This window comes from Eulemur rufifrons, chromosome 29, assembly GCF_041146395.1.
Source record: "Eulemur rufifrons isolate Redbay chromosome 29, OSU_ERuf_1, whole genome shotgun sequence".
Lineage (NCBI taxonomy): Eukaryota > Metazoa > Chordata > Mammalia > Primates > Lemuridae > Eulemur > Eulemur rufifrons.
The window spans coordinates 15,006,990-15,023,837 of record NC_091011.1 but is presented as its reverse complement, the minus strand read 5'-3'; the positions used below and the strand labels follow the sequence as shown (position 1 = coordinate 15,023,837).

General features: G+C 37.6%; 1 protein-coding gene across 4 annotated transcripts in view; it reads left to right on the top strand.

Annotated features, from left to right (window-relative positions):
- The window catches only part of SUGCT (succinyl-CoA:glutarate-CoA transferase), a 676,753-nt gene that overhangs the window by 116,395 nt on the left and 543,510 nt on the right, over positions 1–16,848 (top strand). For all 4 annotated transcript variants that reach the window (XM_069461618.1, XM_069461617.1, XM_069461616.1 and 1 more), the window contains one exon: positions 13,341–13,436. In XM_069461618.1, coding sequence (XP_069317719.1) covers positions 13,341–13,436 — 96 coding nt within the window. The remainder of the gene's footprint in view (positions 1–13,340; positions 13,437–16,848) is intronic.

The window sequence follows — 16,848 nt, the reverse complement described above, 5'->3', positions numbered from 1 at the left end:
AGTTTTGAGAAGCAATGATAACTTTTTCTCTAGAAATAAAAATTTCCAGTTTTTTACATTTTATTTCTTAAGTGTATATAATTAAGTAATGTTCTTATCTTTTAACAAATATTTAGTTTTTTGCTGAATTCTCATTTTATGAGTGAAATCTATGTTACAATCTTACTTTGTGCTTAAATAACACAGTGATTAGAAAAGGGACAAAAAGGAATCTAAAGATGACATTTCAGCTTACCCAATAGTGTTGAATTTAAGCTTGGTCTTTTTGTTTTGTTTTTAATTTTCAAGCAAGCACAGTGTTTTTTTTTTTCCGTATATATTATCATCTAAGAGTTTGTTTTGGATAGAGTACGACTATAAATGAGGAGTTGCAAAATCAGATGCTTAAATATGCCAGGCAGGTAATTAAAATGAGTGAACTGAGTCAGCTGAAAAACAATAGGGAATAGTGACAGATATAGACTAAAAAGTCCACATTCTATCTGAGGGGACAGTCACTACTCACTCCAGCCAATTCCTGCTGTGTGAGATTGGGATCCCAGTGTAATAGTGTGCTGATGAATGTTTAACAATTAGTTTTATTTTTTTTTAAAAAGCTGTGATATATAGCGTTTGCCAATTCTCATAGTGCAAGTACTCTCACATAGCTAATTTCAAGCCTCTGCCATAATTGTCACTGAACGTGTTTGGAAGGGATATTAATAATTGGTTCTTGTGAGCAAGTACAAGCCAACTTCACCATACCACTAGCCCAGTGTTGCCACACTTGCAATTTTTAAGCAAGAAAACTGATTTTCTATATAAAATATTTAAAATGTTGACATACTGTATAGGGCAAACAAAGGACATTAATGAACTAAATCATGCTTATGAGCTACCAATTTGCAACCTCTGAGGGTAAAGTGACAATACATGTCTTAGAAATCTTATTAGAAATCAGTTTTGCTACTTTACAGTCAAACTGCAGATGTTTAATCAATAGTTCCACTTGTATTTTTCTGAATCAACAGTGTTTTAATGTGTATTTAGCATTCGTGAAAAGTAAAAACTCAGCAGTTCAGAAATTATTCTTCGATTAATGAAAACAATCAATGTACCTGGAATTTCCAAAGCTGACTAATAACTTAGTTTATCAAATGTGGGAGTTGTTTTCCCTAGATGGATTGTTTGTAACAGTGGAAGATGGAAAACACCAACCTATAATAATTCATTGAAATTACTAAATGTTGTACAGTAAAACCCTAAGTAAGCTGTTTGGTCTGTATTCCCTTGGATAATATTTTTTAAATTATGTTTTTTTCATTATTCTTACTTTTGGGTATTTTCAAAGTGCTTTTTACAATGTCTTTCTGACATCAGACAAACGAGGCTGTGATGAGGTTAGTGATATTTTGCAAACTTGACTCAAGGTGCAGGACTTTGCTATCCAAGATAGTGTAGTCAGGGGCTAAGCTGAGACTGGGTCTCAGGCCTGTTGACTCAGGGTCCAAATGTCTTTCCACCAAACTGTTGAAGATGTGAAAAAGATTCAAAAACTATGCCCTTTTTGGAACTGTCTAGCCCTCCCATTGTGGTTAAGGAGTGAGTGGAGGATATGGCTAAGATAATGATCATTGTCTGATGCATACGAGAATTGACACAACAAAGCAGAGTGGCTCCTTATGGGTTTTATCAGATTACAGTCTTCTAGCATACAAAAACATATTTGTGGACATGTTAGAATGCAGAGATTATGCAAATGTGCTGAATCAGGGACATACGAGAATATGGATATATGAGATAGTATGTCATCAAAAGCTGATTGTGTTGGTGTACCTTTGAGGTCTCTTAGAGGTGATGTTGAAAAGCCCAAACATGTCTATAATTTGCAGCTTAGGTCTTAAAAGCCATACAGCTTGTGCCATGTGGTTTGTTGTTGATGAATTCTGACTGTGATGTAAGTTAGTGAGTTTCTGAAATCAGTTTCCTTGTTTTGATTCTCTGGTGAGATGTATTAGTAAGAACAGAGGAGAGATTGGCCAGACACTTGCATATGTAGTGGAATATTCTCATTGTTTCCCAAATTTGTAAAGGTGGCCATAAAATGGCAGTTATATTTACCAAAAGTATTTTGTGTGAGTTGTGGGAGGGGACAGAGAGGTGTGAAAATAATGTACTTGTCAGGCAAATTCAACTTTTGAGATAAGTCCTCTAGGTCTGCTTCCAATTAGATTGCTGTCCCAAACTCTTCATGTCATTGGGTTTTAGAGTGTTTAGTGTGTGTCTTCTAACTAGGCTCTATGTTTCCTGAGGGCAGAGAATCCATCTCTTTTCATCACTATGTCCCAGCATCTAGTACAGTGCCTGAACAAAATAGTCACTCAAGAAATATTTGCTGAATGAAAAAAAATGAAATGTAAATATAAGATTTTTACTTTCAAATAAAGCAGGATTACTATTTAAGATTATAAAATACGTTTTCTCTCTCTTAGTGTTCTTAGAGTTGTTTTTTCCATCACTGAGTTTGTTTTCATTAATTAATGCAGCAATCCTTGGCCTTCTGTACCTTTATTCCTTGCCTGAATTTTTGCTTGAAGTGTAATGACATAACACATATTTTACCTGCTGAATCATTTGGTCACTGACATCATGATTTCTCGTCCTAATCCACACCTGGCTTTGCGCCTTTGCCCAGAACTCCCATGAGGTCACTTTAAGAAGAGTCATCACTAAAGAACTTAATCACATACTATAGTCTAGTGAGTCTCCCTGTTATTTTGGGAACCTTCCGCAGAAGCTCAGGAGAGCAGTGCAGTGCGATGTGGCCAGAGAAGATTGTGCCAACTGTGAGATAGATCAAAAAGATCATCACCAGATTCAACTTTACATTCTTGGATTTTAGTTAATCAGAATGATCAGATGTAGGCAGAGTGTATAAGTGAATTCATTTTGTTCTCAATGGTGGGGCTTGGTTTATGAACTGTTGTTATATGCAGGGTTGTTTTATATAGTTCTGTTACTTTATGGTTCTAAGAAAATGCCCAGATTACAAAATCTTTCTTCCATGAACTTGGGAAAATACCTGAAATTCCACTAAGAAAGATTCATTCTTTTAGCTGTAAGGAAGACTTTTGGATCTTTATTAATTTTCTGTTAAAGCCTGTGAAGCCCTGGAAAGGGTAACATCATGAAGTACCTTTACGTGACACCATTTTTGGTGATTTGGCTATGCTTTCCAGATATTGTTCTGTTTCTTTCCTCCTTTCAGTGCCAAACTTAATATGTTATTTGTATTTGAGGTTTGTACTACCTACCTACTAATTCTTTTCTTAACTCTTTGCATTATGATGTTCACTCCAATCCCTCTACTGATATTGCCTTTAAAGGCTAATTTCCTCTAGTTGAGTTGGAGATTCTCACTCTTCATACTCTTTGATCTCACTTGATTTTTGACATACGTTCAACACTATTCCTTCTGACACTCCCCTCCTTTGGCCTCCAGACACCACACCTCCCTGTTATTCTTCCTACCTTATAGCCTATTCTTTTTCGTCCCTGCCTTGGTTGACTCCAGTGGTCTGCCCTTATCTTCTGCTTTCCCTCTAATTACCCAGTCTAGTCATCCACTTCAATGTCCTCATCCATGCATTAGTTTTCCATTGCTGCACATTTCTGGAAATGTAGCATAAATATACCTTAAAACAACACGAAGTTATTCTCTCAATGAGAGAGGGTGGGAAACCTATGGCCTTGGGGCCTCATGTGACCTTCCGGATCCCTGAGTGCAGCCTTTTGACTGAATACAAATTTGTGAAGTCTGGATTTGGTTGAGGGTTTGCACTTAGGGATCTGGAGGGCCACATGTGGCCTTGAGGCTTCAGGTTTCCTCACCTGGGACTCAGAGGTCTCATCCAAGTTCATTCAGGTTGTTGGCAGAATACAGCTCCTGTGGCTGTAGAGCCTGTGGCCCATCATACAGGATGTGAATGCCAGAGGATGGAATTTCGTGGCCATCTTAGAATCCTGCCTACTGCAAGCCTCTGTGTGGATGGCCACCAAATACCCAGGGCTACCTCTCATCACCATCCAGGGTCCAATGGCTGGACTGCAACCCCCATGGGTATCTCCACCTGGATGTCACACCCACACTTTTAAATCAACATGTTCCTTCCCCTCCCAAACAAACAAACAGCCCCTTCAAATACAGCATATTTCTTCACCAAGATTGCCATTTCTATAAGTAAACTCACATTTCCTTTTAGGGTCCAGGCTAAAAACATTGAAGCCTTCTTTGTGACTATGTTTTCTTCCCCCTACAATCTGTTCCCAGGTCTTGTGATTCCTTTCTTTAAATGTCTTTTAGATTTGCCATTTCTCGCCTTTTACATTACCCACACGTTATAAAGACTTATGCAAACTGGCCTGTGTCCTTGCGAGGAGGTGAATAGTTTGAGGAACACTCTCATGTACTACGTTCTGTACCTTCATAGCGTTTTGCCTCCTCTCCCCCATTTCCGGAGTGGATAACACATTACTGAATACTGTTGAAGAGACAGTAACAAAGGGGCACCAAGACACAAAGGCAGAGGTAATCAGAATTAAAGGAGAATGTGGCAAATAGAGATTTGGAGAAGGTACCCTAAGCTAGTATAACTGAACACAGTGTGTGAAGCTCTTCCCCAAATGAATCACAACTTTCTTCAGAAGAAACAGCATCTTGGGCTCCATGAAATGATGAAGGAAATCTACAGAAGTCAGTGGGAGGTAGCCTTCATTCAACTTTGTAGTTTTTGGAGTGCCTAGTTCTGCATTGGCCCCCTCAGTTACAACCCCCCTGCTCTTCCTAGGTTGATTTTGACTTAAGGAAAGGCTTGCTGTTCATCTCTCTACCCACCCACGAGTCTGTAGCATCATCCAGCCCTCACTTTTAGACCAATGAGGTCTTGATCCCTGAAGATTCGCTCGTTGTTCCTTAAGCTACCTCTGCTGCTTTCCACACCCTGATTACGGAGCCTCAGGTCCTGACATTGCTTTCTAACTCAGCTTCTATGTTTATTGGTCTGGTATATGGTGAAAGAAGGAATAGATTTGTTCTGCGTGACTCCTGTGGGCAGAGCCAGAGTTTAGAGGGAGAAGGGGGCAATTTCAGCCTGACTGTCTCATTCTACGAAGCTGCTTTCTACTATTGTACTTTTCTGTGGGGATTGTACCTAACTTTCCTCTTTTTCTCTTGAAAAGTTTCTTCTTCATTAAGACTCTACTCTCAAATTGGAGGAAATTTGTATTATTCGTTCATTTATCTTTGAGTTTAACTAATAGTTACTGAGAGCCTGCAATATGTCTCAGGTAGCATTCCTGTTGCTGGGGAGAGAGTGGCAGACAAATGAGACAAGTCCTTTGTCTCCTGAAGGTAATGTCTTTATGGACAGAGAGCTGAAATGAGTATCTGACTTAGGGAAGCCTTCACTGAGGGGTGACATTTTCAACCCTAACCCCTCTACTTGTACTTTCCTTCTCATCTTCTTCCATCTTGCTTAGGACTCCACACATTTAATTATTCTTTTTTCTTGCATATTTAGATGAACTTCATTTTTTTATCCTCAAAAATATAACTTTTATTCTTTCTGCTCACCAGCTTGAGCTACTGTGTAGTCTCTCTCCTCCTCCCTTTACACAAGCCTATAGAATACTCTAGTGGCTCCACATTCTCTTCATTCATCCCTTAGCCCCCTTTAATCTGGATTTTGTCCTTGTGGCTTTGTTGATACTGCATCTCAATAATCATCTATGATCTCCTGGTCATCAGATCTAATGCCTTGTCACAGTTTTTATTCTCATTCCTTTATTCAAAAAGACACAATACCTTTCCATCCGTGTGACTTTGCCTACAATATCTCTCCCACTTGGAAGGCCCTTTCCCTTGTTTTTGTGTGACTAAATTCCCTTTATCAAAAGGTCGGTGAAAATAACACTTTTTGTGCCTACTTGATTATTTTAAAAAGTCTCTCGTAGCACTGATCATTTCTATTCTGCATTATGAATTTTAACTTTCTTGAGAGATGAAACTCTGTTTTATTGATTTTGGGATCTCCCACCACATTTAACAAATTGCCTTGCATGTAAGAAGTGCTTATTAAATATCTGTTAAGTGCATAAAGGAAGAAATAAACAAAAGTAACTTTCATTTTATTCTTAAAACTTTTAAAACTAGTGTTGCAGGATGATATATTATTTTATTCTACGAACAGAAATATTTTGAAGAACTAAGTTATCTAAAATGTAAAAATGCCTTTGAAGAAGTCATTTGACAGCGAAGACATGCCGTCACAGGAATAAATAAGTACACTGTGTCATTAAATGTTGCTTTTCCACATTTCCACTTACTCATCACTTTTTTTTAGTTGTTCATAACCACTTTTTGAGTCATATGATTGACTTGGTCAGTGGTTCATGGTTAGAAATGTGTTTGATGTATTATCCTAAACATGCTTTTGAAATTCTGTCTCTCTTGCTGTCTGGTCTTACCTTCTGGCATTTGATATCCAGTTTCCTCCTATGTCTGATTTTGATTCATATGGATTGGCAAAATTATTCTGAGTATAATGCAAATCTGTTTTTCTTTTGAGTTCATATGTAAAGTAAACATCAATATGATTTGACTATCGTTAGTGATAATTCAGAGGAATGGGAAATGTCTGTGTTCCTTTCATTAAGTTAAAAAAATTGCTATGAGGAGAAGAATTTGATAATATGGGTTTTCTTTGCTAAGTAAATAAAAGTAGAGATTTGAAAATTATATAACCACTCTACTGGTTTTCAGTGTTTACAGGTAAAATTTTTATGGGTTGAGGTTTATTTCTAATTACATTGGAACAGAATCCAAACCATATTTGCGACAAAGCAGAAAGCTTTGAATGAGTACTACAGTATTATTATGTGATAATTAAGGTCAAATTTATCTGTAGAGGTTCACCTAATTGAAAGGGATACTCAATCACTATTTTTTTTTTTTTTTTACCAAGTAGTATGTTGCAGTTAAACTTTTCCAGGACCAAGCCCACTGGGAAATTTTAAGAAGTCTGATTCTATATGTAATTTAGTGTAGAATGCTAGAATCTAGACTAGCCGGGTTCAGATCCTGGCTTGTCCACCTGCTAGTCCTATAACCCTGGGAAGATTACTAAACTGTTCTGTGCTTCAGTTTTCTCATCTGTGAAATGGAATCATCATAGTACCTCTCATACAGTTGTCATACGGATGAAATAACTCATATAAAATGCTTAGAACAGTGTGCAGTAGGTGCTTAATAAGTGTTAGGTTTTCTCCTTAGTAAATGCTATAAACTCAAAACAATAAATGTGGTGTGGATAAGCAGATTCTTACTCTCCTTTCAACATGAGATGGCCAAAATACCTGGTGTACTTCTGAACGTTTTTTCCTACTTGACCCTAGTGATTCTGAAATAATCAGTTCACCCTTAAGATGTGAGGGACAAAGTGAAGCAAATTACATTGCATAGGGAGTTTGACAAGCAAAGTAATGGTGTTAGGATGAAAAAAAGAGATGCCAGGAACTAAAAGCTCTTTCTGATGCAAGGACAATTTTCTCTTCTTGAAAGGTGTATTCTCTAACAATGCTAGCCTCTCCATTTCTCTTTTAACCAATTTTTCTCAAAAGATGTTTTATAGTTAGTAAATGGGCGAGGCTGAACAGAAGAATGTGAGAATTATCTGATTCAGTTAATGATGGGTTTTCTAAGCAAAGGCAGAAGACAGCTGAGTTATGGTAGAGGGCTCCCAGCCCACTCCGTTGATTTGAGGGGCATTGCTGGGAATATAAGGTGTGAAGCCAAGGATATAACTAAGAGTACAAATGTGAAACCAAGCACTACCAGGATGAAAGGGGCTGTGAGCAGAGAGGTTGAACAGAGAAGAGGTAGTAGAATAGGGATGGCTTAGAGAGTAGAGTGACCTGAGTGTGATTCACAGTTTTTCCATTCACCAACTGTGAGACCTGGACAAGATACTTAATCTCCCTGGGCTTTAGTTTTCTTATCTATAAAATGGAAGTTGTAATGCCTATCTCATGTGAGATAATTTGGCTTCATTCATTGCTCCTTCATACTCCATGTAATAGTCTGGTGACTTATAATAATTATGTAAATCAGTGGCTTTCCGTGACACTTAGAATGATATCTCAGAGCCTTACCCAGGCCTACAGGGACCCATGTGATGTGGCCTTTGCATACCTTCCTGACTTCATCTTGTATTACTGCTGTTCTTTGGCATTGCAATTGGTCATAGTAGTTTGTACCTACACCTTTGATCATACCTGTGATTAGAGGAAGGGCTGTCTTTGACATGGAGACTTATCTTCCTTTGTTTTGTATTATTTCTGATTTCTTCTCTTATTTTATCCTCTATTTTCCCTTGGGTTGGACTTAAAATTTTTTCTATATGCTAATAACCCCATCTTGACTGATTATCTCACAGGCATCTCAAATTCAACATATTCAGAGGTGGACTCTTATTTTCTTCGCCTGTCAATCATTTCCTTCCTGTGTCTTCCTTACTTCTATTAACGCCATCATAGTTTACCCACATATTCAGCCAGGACTATGGGAGTTATGTTTGGGCCCTCCTCTCCCTCATCATTCTACCTTCATCTTCTTCCCATACAGTCTTTCATATATTCTTCCTATTCTTAAAATATACTTTAAATCCACTGATTTCTCCATGTCTGCTGCCACCAACCTAGATTGAGCTATCATCAACGTATGCCTGGACCTTGGCAGTATCTGTAACAGTCCTCTGTCTTTCTTGCCTCTCTGTAGTTCATTCTTTTAATGTAATTGCAAATGCAGTGGAAACCCCTATGAGTTTTAAATAGAAGGATGACATGTATGATTTGTGATTTAAAATGATCATTTTGAAAGATGTGCAAAGGATGGCTCCTTATCGTGACCTACACAGTCTGGCATGATCCGGCCTCTGTCAGCCTCTCCCATTTCATTTCATGTCTCTTTCTACCATGCTTCAATTATATTATATTTGGCAGTCTACTTGCAGGTTCTTTTTCTTTCTATATGTCAACCTCTTTCTTGTCTTAGAGCTTTCACATGTTGCTCTCCTTTTTTTTTTTTTTTTTATAAAGTTCTTCTCCATTTCCTCTTGCCATGGCAGGTTCCTATAATTGTATGTTTAGTAATCTTCTCTCCACTATACTTAAGTCCAAAGGGGGCAGGACTATATCTTTTTCATTTAAGTATGTATACCCAGTACCTCATGTAATGGCTTACACATAGCAGCCCTCAGTATTTATTGAATAAATAAATAAGCAGTGTTTACCTTTTTCATTCATTTGATAAAAAAATTAGTGTTCAGGCTCTGTGTTAGGTGCCATGAGAACATACAAAAGGTTTATAATGCATAGTTCTTACCCTGAATACCTTCTAACTTAAGAGGAGGGATAGGAGAAGATACAAATAATATTTAAGAATAGGGGAAGACACCGTAGTTGGAGTAAAGTTCTGCAACTAAACTGCTGTGTGACCTCAGATAAATTATTTACCTTCTCTATTCCTTTATTTATCCATCTGTATATTAAGGGGTTTGACTAGACTCTCTTAAGGTTTTGGTTCTAAAATCTGGTGTCCAATTAAAGCTATATTGGTTAAAGTATTTTTTTTCCCCCAGGTTTCCATCCCTGGAAAATTGGATGCAGTAGGTATAGGGTGGAGTCCAAGAATTCCCTAGTTGATTGTGATACATGATTTAGGAAGTGCTGACCTAGATTCTTCTAGCTTTGACATCTTAAAATTCTAATTGTCGTACAAGGAAAACTGTGACAGTACAGCAGAAGTCAGGTAAATTAAGTCAGGTAACTGTATTCATTCAGAGGTTAAGGAAAATATTTTCTTGCTTGGGTGATGGGGTGGAGGGATTAATGGAAAAGGTGATGTTCAAATGGACTTTGAAGAATGAGTGGAGATATGAGCAGGTGCATGGCTGCATGGTTGGTGTTTAGTCCAACTTAGCTGCAGGCCAGAATACATGCAAGAAAAAAAATGAACTGTTTTGGTGCAATGGGCCATAGTTCTAGTCTTGCTTTTCCTGTTTTACCCGTCATACTTGGTTGTCCTTTTGGAGATGAAAGATTCTGTTATTGCAGCTTGATCCTCATTTGGTAGAAGTAGAACATGTGGTGACAGACACCATGGGGCAGCTTTGGGAAATAATTGGGCATATTCTTCCTCAATCCTTCTGGGGCTGTGCCCTTTGAGATCCATTTTGACCACCCCATTGGTTTTCTGGTTAGACACAAAGAATATCAGGGCCCACTATGTTATCTAAAATAATAGTTTTGCTGTCAGAATGATTATTATTAAACCAAAGTTGGCTTTTTTGTTTAGATGAAACCATATAAAGGCAACATTCTGAGTAAATTATATAGCGTCCACTTGATGAAATAATGAGCCTACGTTTAAGGGATGAAAGTAATGATCTAATGCAATATTTAGAATGGATATACAGTATGTAGTTATTAACCTAAAAGTCACATCCTGCATTCTTTTAATTTGTGGAAAATTTGTCATTAATTGCCCAGGAAACCTCTGATTTTTCATACATAATCATGCCGTAGCTGTTGAATTTCTCCCCTTTCTCCTGCCTTAAAATACATCCTTGTAAATAGTAGATTACTTTCAGAATTGTAATGCCCTCTTTAAACATCAAGTTGCTAAGTTTAGCCCTGTTGCTTTCTTTTTAAAAATAGAATTCTTCCCCCCCCATCTTTGCCTTTGAGTAGTTACTGACAAATCATACTTTTTTGATGGCAACTGGCTTAAAATTTTATTTAACCCTTCTGCCCAGGGGGAGCCTGCTAATTCTGAAATGCTTTTTGTTTTCATGAATTACCACCGCATGGAGGAAATGGATATGGTATTCCATTTAGAAACAAATGAGAGATGAGTTCTCACCCTTCATTCAAACTCACTCTTAGTGAGGCAGGGTCAGAAACACAGAAGTCAAAAACTGAGGAGAAAGAATAAGATAGTGAGTAAGAAATGCGGCAACCAGAGTGATATCCAGCCTAGAATCCAGTCCTTGCCTCTCCCTGGCAACTATTTCAGGTCAATTTATGATTTCCAGGTTAACCTGTGATCAGCCTGCCTCATGCAGCTCTTGCTGATGGTGGTCTCTTGACTATCCAATTGACTTTGAAATGAGAGAAGGAAAAATACCAAGCCTCTTAGGATTAATTGCTTGCAAAGAATAACCTTCATGAATTTGAATTTTTGACCTTCAGTAGCACCAGAGCCCTTTGGAGAGTGACTGTCACCAGAATTTATTTGAAAGAAAAAAAAAAAAAAGAACCACAAAATAGCTAGATCAAAGAAGCACCTCTCTTATAGGAAAGACCTCAGACTTGAGAAAATTTCTTGAAATTCAGGAAGAGCCGTCATGGGGAAATGAACACTATTGCATCCTTTGTGTCTTTTTATGTACCAGACTGTTTACAGAAATAATAGAGTCGGAAGTATAGACCAAATTTGGCTTGGAAACAAATTTAAGATTATTTACTACTTTGCACATTTTGCTCTGTGTTCATGCTGTCTGGGTTGATATTGCAGGACTGCCTTTGCTTCATCTGAACACTTGGGATATTATCTGCTTATATATTAGGATTTCAAGTAGTATTTGGTTGTATACAAGAGTTATGATTTTTTAAAACAAGTTAGAAAACTTTTAGTTTAGCTCAAATGCCCAAGACTTTATAGAGAATGTATCTGAAGGTCAAAGAAGTTAAATTTTATATCCACAGTCATGCAAGTACTTACAGGTTGACAGAAATTAGAAACCATCCAGGTTTCAACCATCCATGCCTGGACTTCCCATCCAGGGCATTTTGACTACAAAATGTTGATTTGATTTTGCATTTTGAAAGACACAGAAGTGATCTGTGAAATGGCGATTAGCACCAGGCAGCCCCGGGCAGCCCTGGAGTGCTCCATGGTTCAAATGCTCAAGACCAGATGGAAGTCCAGAAGTGGATGACTCAAAGTTTATTAGTTTTGCCACCTGGGCAGTACAGCCAAACCAGCTGCCACAAGGCAGTTCCAATTTCTACAGAGCAGTAAATGAACATAAAAGTGAGCGTAAATCCCAAGAATAAAGTAAAGGAGAATGGCTGCTACAGCAAGGAGATTCATCCAGGCTGGGTCCTGTTGCTATCGCTTGTACAAAGCACGGCTGCCAGAGAGAGGGCAATAAAATGTTGTGGTACCAAGCCCTGAAAAATCACCCCTTGACTTCCAGGAGCCAATCTCAATTGGGATATATTTTAATTGCCGGCTTGGTAGGCTCGCAATCGCATCTGATGACCTAGAAAGGGAAAAGCAAGCCCCTGGTATGTCAGGACTATGTTGTGAGGCCAGAAGATTTTTTCCCCCCTAGAAACTATGGAAAGTCATTTGGTCACCTCCTTTCTGTAGTTCTGGGGCATGGAGGCATAACTATTCATTGGAACATAAGATCCTTGTGGAAGATCACTAGGAACTAAGTCATTATCCTTATATTATCCTCAGATGGAGTTGAACTATTGTAGGTTTTTCAAAATCTGCCCATAAAATGCTGCAAGAGTCAGAAGTTGACCCTAAGGTTTTGGATGACTCCTCTAATCGATGAATGGTTCTCAAAAGCTGAATTGAAGTATAATAAAGAGGGTACGGGGCTAGGACAAGTTGGGAGAGGCACAGTAATTTTTGTTTAAATTAGGATGATTCACTAATGAATATAAGAAAGTCAAATAATCTTGATCCACTGTGTCAGAATGCTTTGGGCAGCAGTAACAGAAAACCTGGCTAAACAAAATAGAGGTTAAGTATTATTACTTTTTTATGTCATGAGAAGTTTAGAGGAATGTGGCTCATGGCTTTGGTTCACCTACTCAGTGATAACACAGGCTCTTTTTGTGTCATCTTGATGAAAAGTAAAACGAGATAGGTGCAGAGGGAAAAGAAATGTACTCGTCGCTGATGTATTTGCTATGGCTTTGATGCTAAAGGCTGGACCAAATTTCCATCTTGGTCAACCTCTGCCTTCAGATGATCTTTTCAGGAGCTAAATGTTTATGTATTTATATTTCTCAATTGACTATTACTTAATCTCTTGCAATAATGTAACACTGCTCTTCATGTGTATGATGAAAGTACAGATGCCCGTGTGTTCTCTAATCTGATGGACAGTTTTTTTTCCTTCTGTAATGATATGAAGTGAAATTTCATATTATAACATTCTGTTTATAAGTGTAGACGAACTGGCTATTCAGTTTTCTTTCTCTCTTTCTTTTTTTCCTGGTAGGTGGCATGTTTGACCCAGGTAGCTGCTAATTATCTTATGGGCCAAAAGGAGGCGAAACGTTGGGGCACAGCTCATGGCAGTATTGTTCCTTATCAGGTAAGAATACAACAGTCCAGGGTTAGGCTACTATAGTCTGTAGTTTTGTATGATATGAGTTTGGAAAATGATTTCTTCTTTTTTAAAAAGCCCTCCAGGGTGTTCTGTAATGTATCTATGTCTGGCTATAACAGTTCTGTTGTTCTTTTTAAATTCTGTCTCGCATATTTCTTCATCAGAAGACGATTAGTAACAGGACACTTAAATGGATCAAAGGAACTTGCTGAAAGTGAGTGACTTTTGGGTTCACATGATGGTTTGCTTTTTTTTCACGCAAAAGAGGCACTGACTATACCATTTTATCAAGCATAATTTGTTAACCATGTCAGTTATAAAACAAATGTTACCTATCCCATCTGACAATACTATTCTCACAGGGTTGGAGTAAAATGAAAATTTGCATGTGATAGATCTTAATTTTTGGAACAAAGCAGATGGTTCAGGAGCTGCTGTTTTTTATTAAGTGTCTAAACTTGTCCTTAGAAATTCTTGACTTTGGCTAGTGTGAATGAATATGTGAAGAAACTGTGATATTTACAAAATAAAAATTAAAGCACAAACTACCTCTTCTGCTAAAGCCCTAACCTTTGCTTAGCTCAGTTGCATCATATCTCATTGTATTTATTACTGTATTTTTCGTATATTGTCTTTTAAGCTTATTTTGTAAGCTTAAGAGTGGAAGTGTCTTTTTCACCATCGTATCTCTTCTCTCAACCAATAGAAGCACATACTAGGTACCATATAAATATCTGGTGAATGAAGGAGTGAATTTTACTGTAATCATTTCAATGCTAGTAATCATGGCAGAAAACATAAAACTCAGCATTTTTCATTGGCCAGGCAATGCATCAACACTGCTAATCATCCTTTTAGTTTTAAGAAATCATTTCCTTGGGCCAAACTAGTTTTTTTTCCATTTTTTAAAATTCAAATTTGAGGAAAGCAGTGACCCAGTGTGAACTCAGGATTCTTCCCTCTCTCTATTTATGGTCCCTTTACACTTGAGGCATCACTGTGATTTTACTGTAGAAGTGCTTTTCAACACATTGGGTTAATCTTTTGGTGTGATTACAATTATGGTGATACTTTCTTTAGTGCTTCTCCTCTTTTCTCCACCAGTGATTTTATGACCACCATTTGTGACATTTTGCCTCCCCACTTCCTAGCCCTTTGTGGCTGACCCTAAACTTCTGGCCAGCCTGGCCTCACTTCACAAAAGTCGTTGCATTTTTGAACTGATTGGAAATCATCAGATTCAGCCTTTTTATTTTTCAGGTATGCAATCTGATACTTAGATTAGGTAGATGGACTCTGACTCTGGTCTCCTACCTCCTTGTTGAATATTCTTTCAGATCCTGCTACCTTTGACAAGAAAGTGCTGTGACTTCAATTCCCTTCTTTAACTCTACCCCCACACCCTCTCCATCAAACTGGCTCCCAGCTCAGGGGTCATCATTAAAAATGGAAGTCCCTTTCGAAGGTATTTTAAGAGAGGACAATGTTGGAATCTATGTGAATTCATCTTAAATAATGGAAGTCTGGGCTTCAGTCTTTGATGTATACAGAGAAAGCACTTCTGAGTTGAAAGCCTTTATAGTGTAATTCCAAATCACATCACATTGGCAGGTGTTCATTATATTCAAGCATAAAGTTTATAGTTTATTTTTTGCTTATTTTAAAAATAGAATGTCATTTTAAAAAACTTTTCATGGACCTTAGCTATCCCTCCTGGGCATCTGCACCTAGAGTTTTGATATCCTGGGTATGCTCTCAATTATTTCATTGTGAGGTGAAAAGAAATTCAGAATCTCGGCCTTTATTTTGGAAGGTAAAAGATATGACAGACTCTGTGTATATGTGTGTGTGTGTGCGTGTGTGTGAGTGATGTGTGTTTGTCTATTCTTCAAAGTTAGAAATGTACTTTTCCTAGTTGAATTATGCTAGTCACATAAAATGGATACTGTGCTTATTTGATCTTAGCTGATTGTAGCTTTATTATCTATCAGAAATAAGAGATCTACTAGGGCCTTTCCTCAGGAGCCCAGAATTAGTTTGTTTCCCCTTGGTCAAGAACTGGTTCAGCACTGTGATTAAGGAATAAATGCAAATTTGGCTTGACTGAAACTAGCATACCAAGATGGGTCCTAGATATGCTTAGAGATCCTGGTCTGTTTTCAATTTTTAAAATAGATTTGGGGAATATTTTTATGGGTGAATGCCAGGATAATTATAATTCAGTTTTCTATAATAATTACAGCTTTGCATCTAATTTGAGTTGTCTGAGTTTTGAACTGAATGTCTATAATGGAAGACCCTGATGGTCAGGAGTTAGTTAAGGTGCCCAGCTCGCTATCCTCAGTTCTTGTTGAACCCTGTCTGAAAGCTCATAGACCTTGAGTGCAGGGGACGTAAATTTCTGCAAAGTAGTGATCCTTTATTTGTTATTTTATAAACATGCAATTCTTTTTTTCCTTTTTTAAATTTTAATAGATTTAGGGGGTACAAGTTGAATTCTATTACATAAACATGCAATTCTTAACTTGTTAGATTGATTATCCACTCACCCTCCTTTCCTCCTTATTCTTTGGCCACCAACTTTTTAAGAAGGAGTAAGTTAGAGTAGGCAGAACTGAGATAATTATTTTGTTACTTGTTGAACATATTGGTGAATGCTTTACTGAGAATTCAGATTTTTAAAAAGAAATTTTAGATTTCAATGCTTCTTTTGTTCCCATTCCCTTTGGACCCTGCCCTAAGGATTAATAATACGTGATGTTCATGTTAATATTGTTAAAGCATTGGTATGTTTCCCAGTCCTTTAAACAACTGTGCTTATAAAGACAGGAAGTTTTAGATATGGAAGAGGAGTGTGCAGAGAAAGCAGATAATGGGTCTTCAGAAACTATTTATTTTATTATGTTGTATAGTTATCAGTGGGACCACTGCCCTTTAGATACATGGCTAACATGGTGATCCCCTTAATTTCATAGTCTGTGTATATCCAAAACTCTCTCTCAAATTTCTTCAACTTCCTAGGAGTTTACGTTTGCATGTCCTCCTCTGCCTGTGACCTAAACTGACCTTTGCCTCTCTCCAATATCATAGATGATCCATTCACAAATATACTCATGAGGACAGGAGACTATACTGAATATTTTAAAGAAAAATGGGGGAGTTTTTTTATAGATGCAATTTTTTATGGATGAAGAACAGGAGGCCTCATCTTTCTAATCATATCCTTTGGTTGCTACCAGGGAGCTTCATTGTCCTGAATAGCATAAGAATCTCCCCATCTTCTGTTCCTCTCCTCTCTCTTCTCCTTTCTGGCTTCTGAGATACTTTGTCTTTCTCCTTCTTTTCTAGAGCAAAGAATTCCTCTAGTCTGATACAGAGTTATTATGCTCGCTAGTGT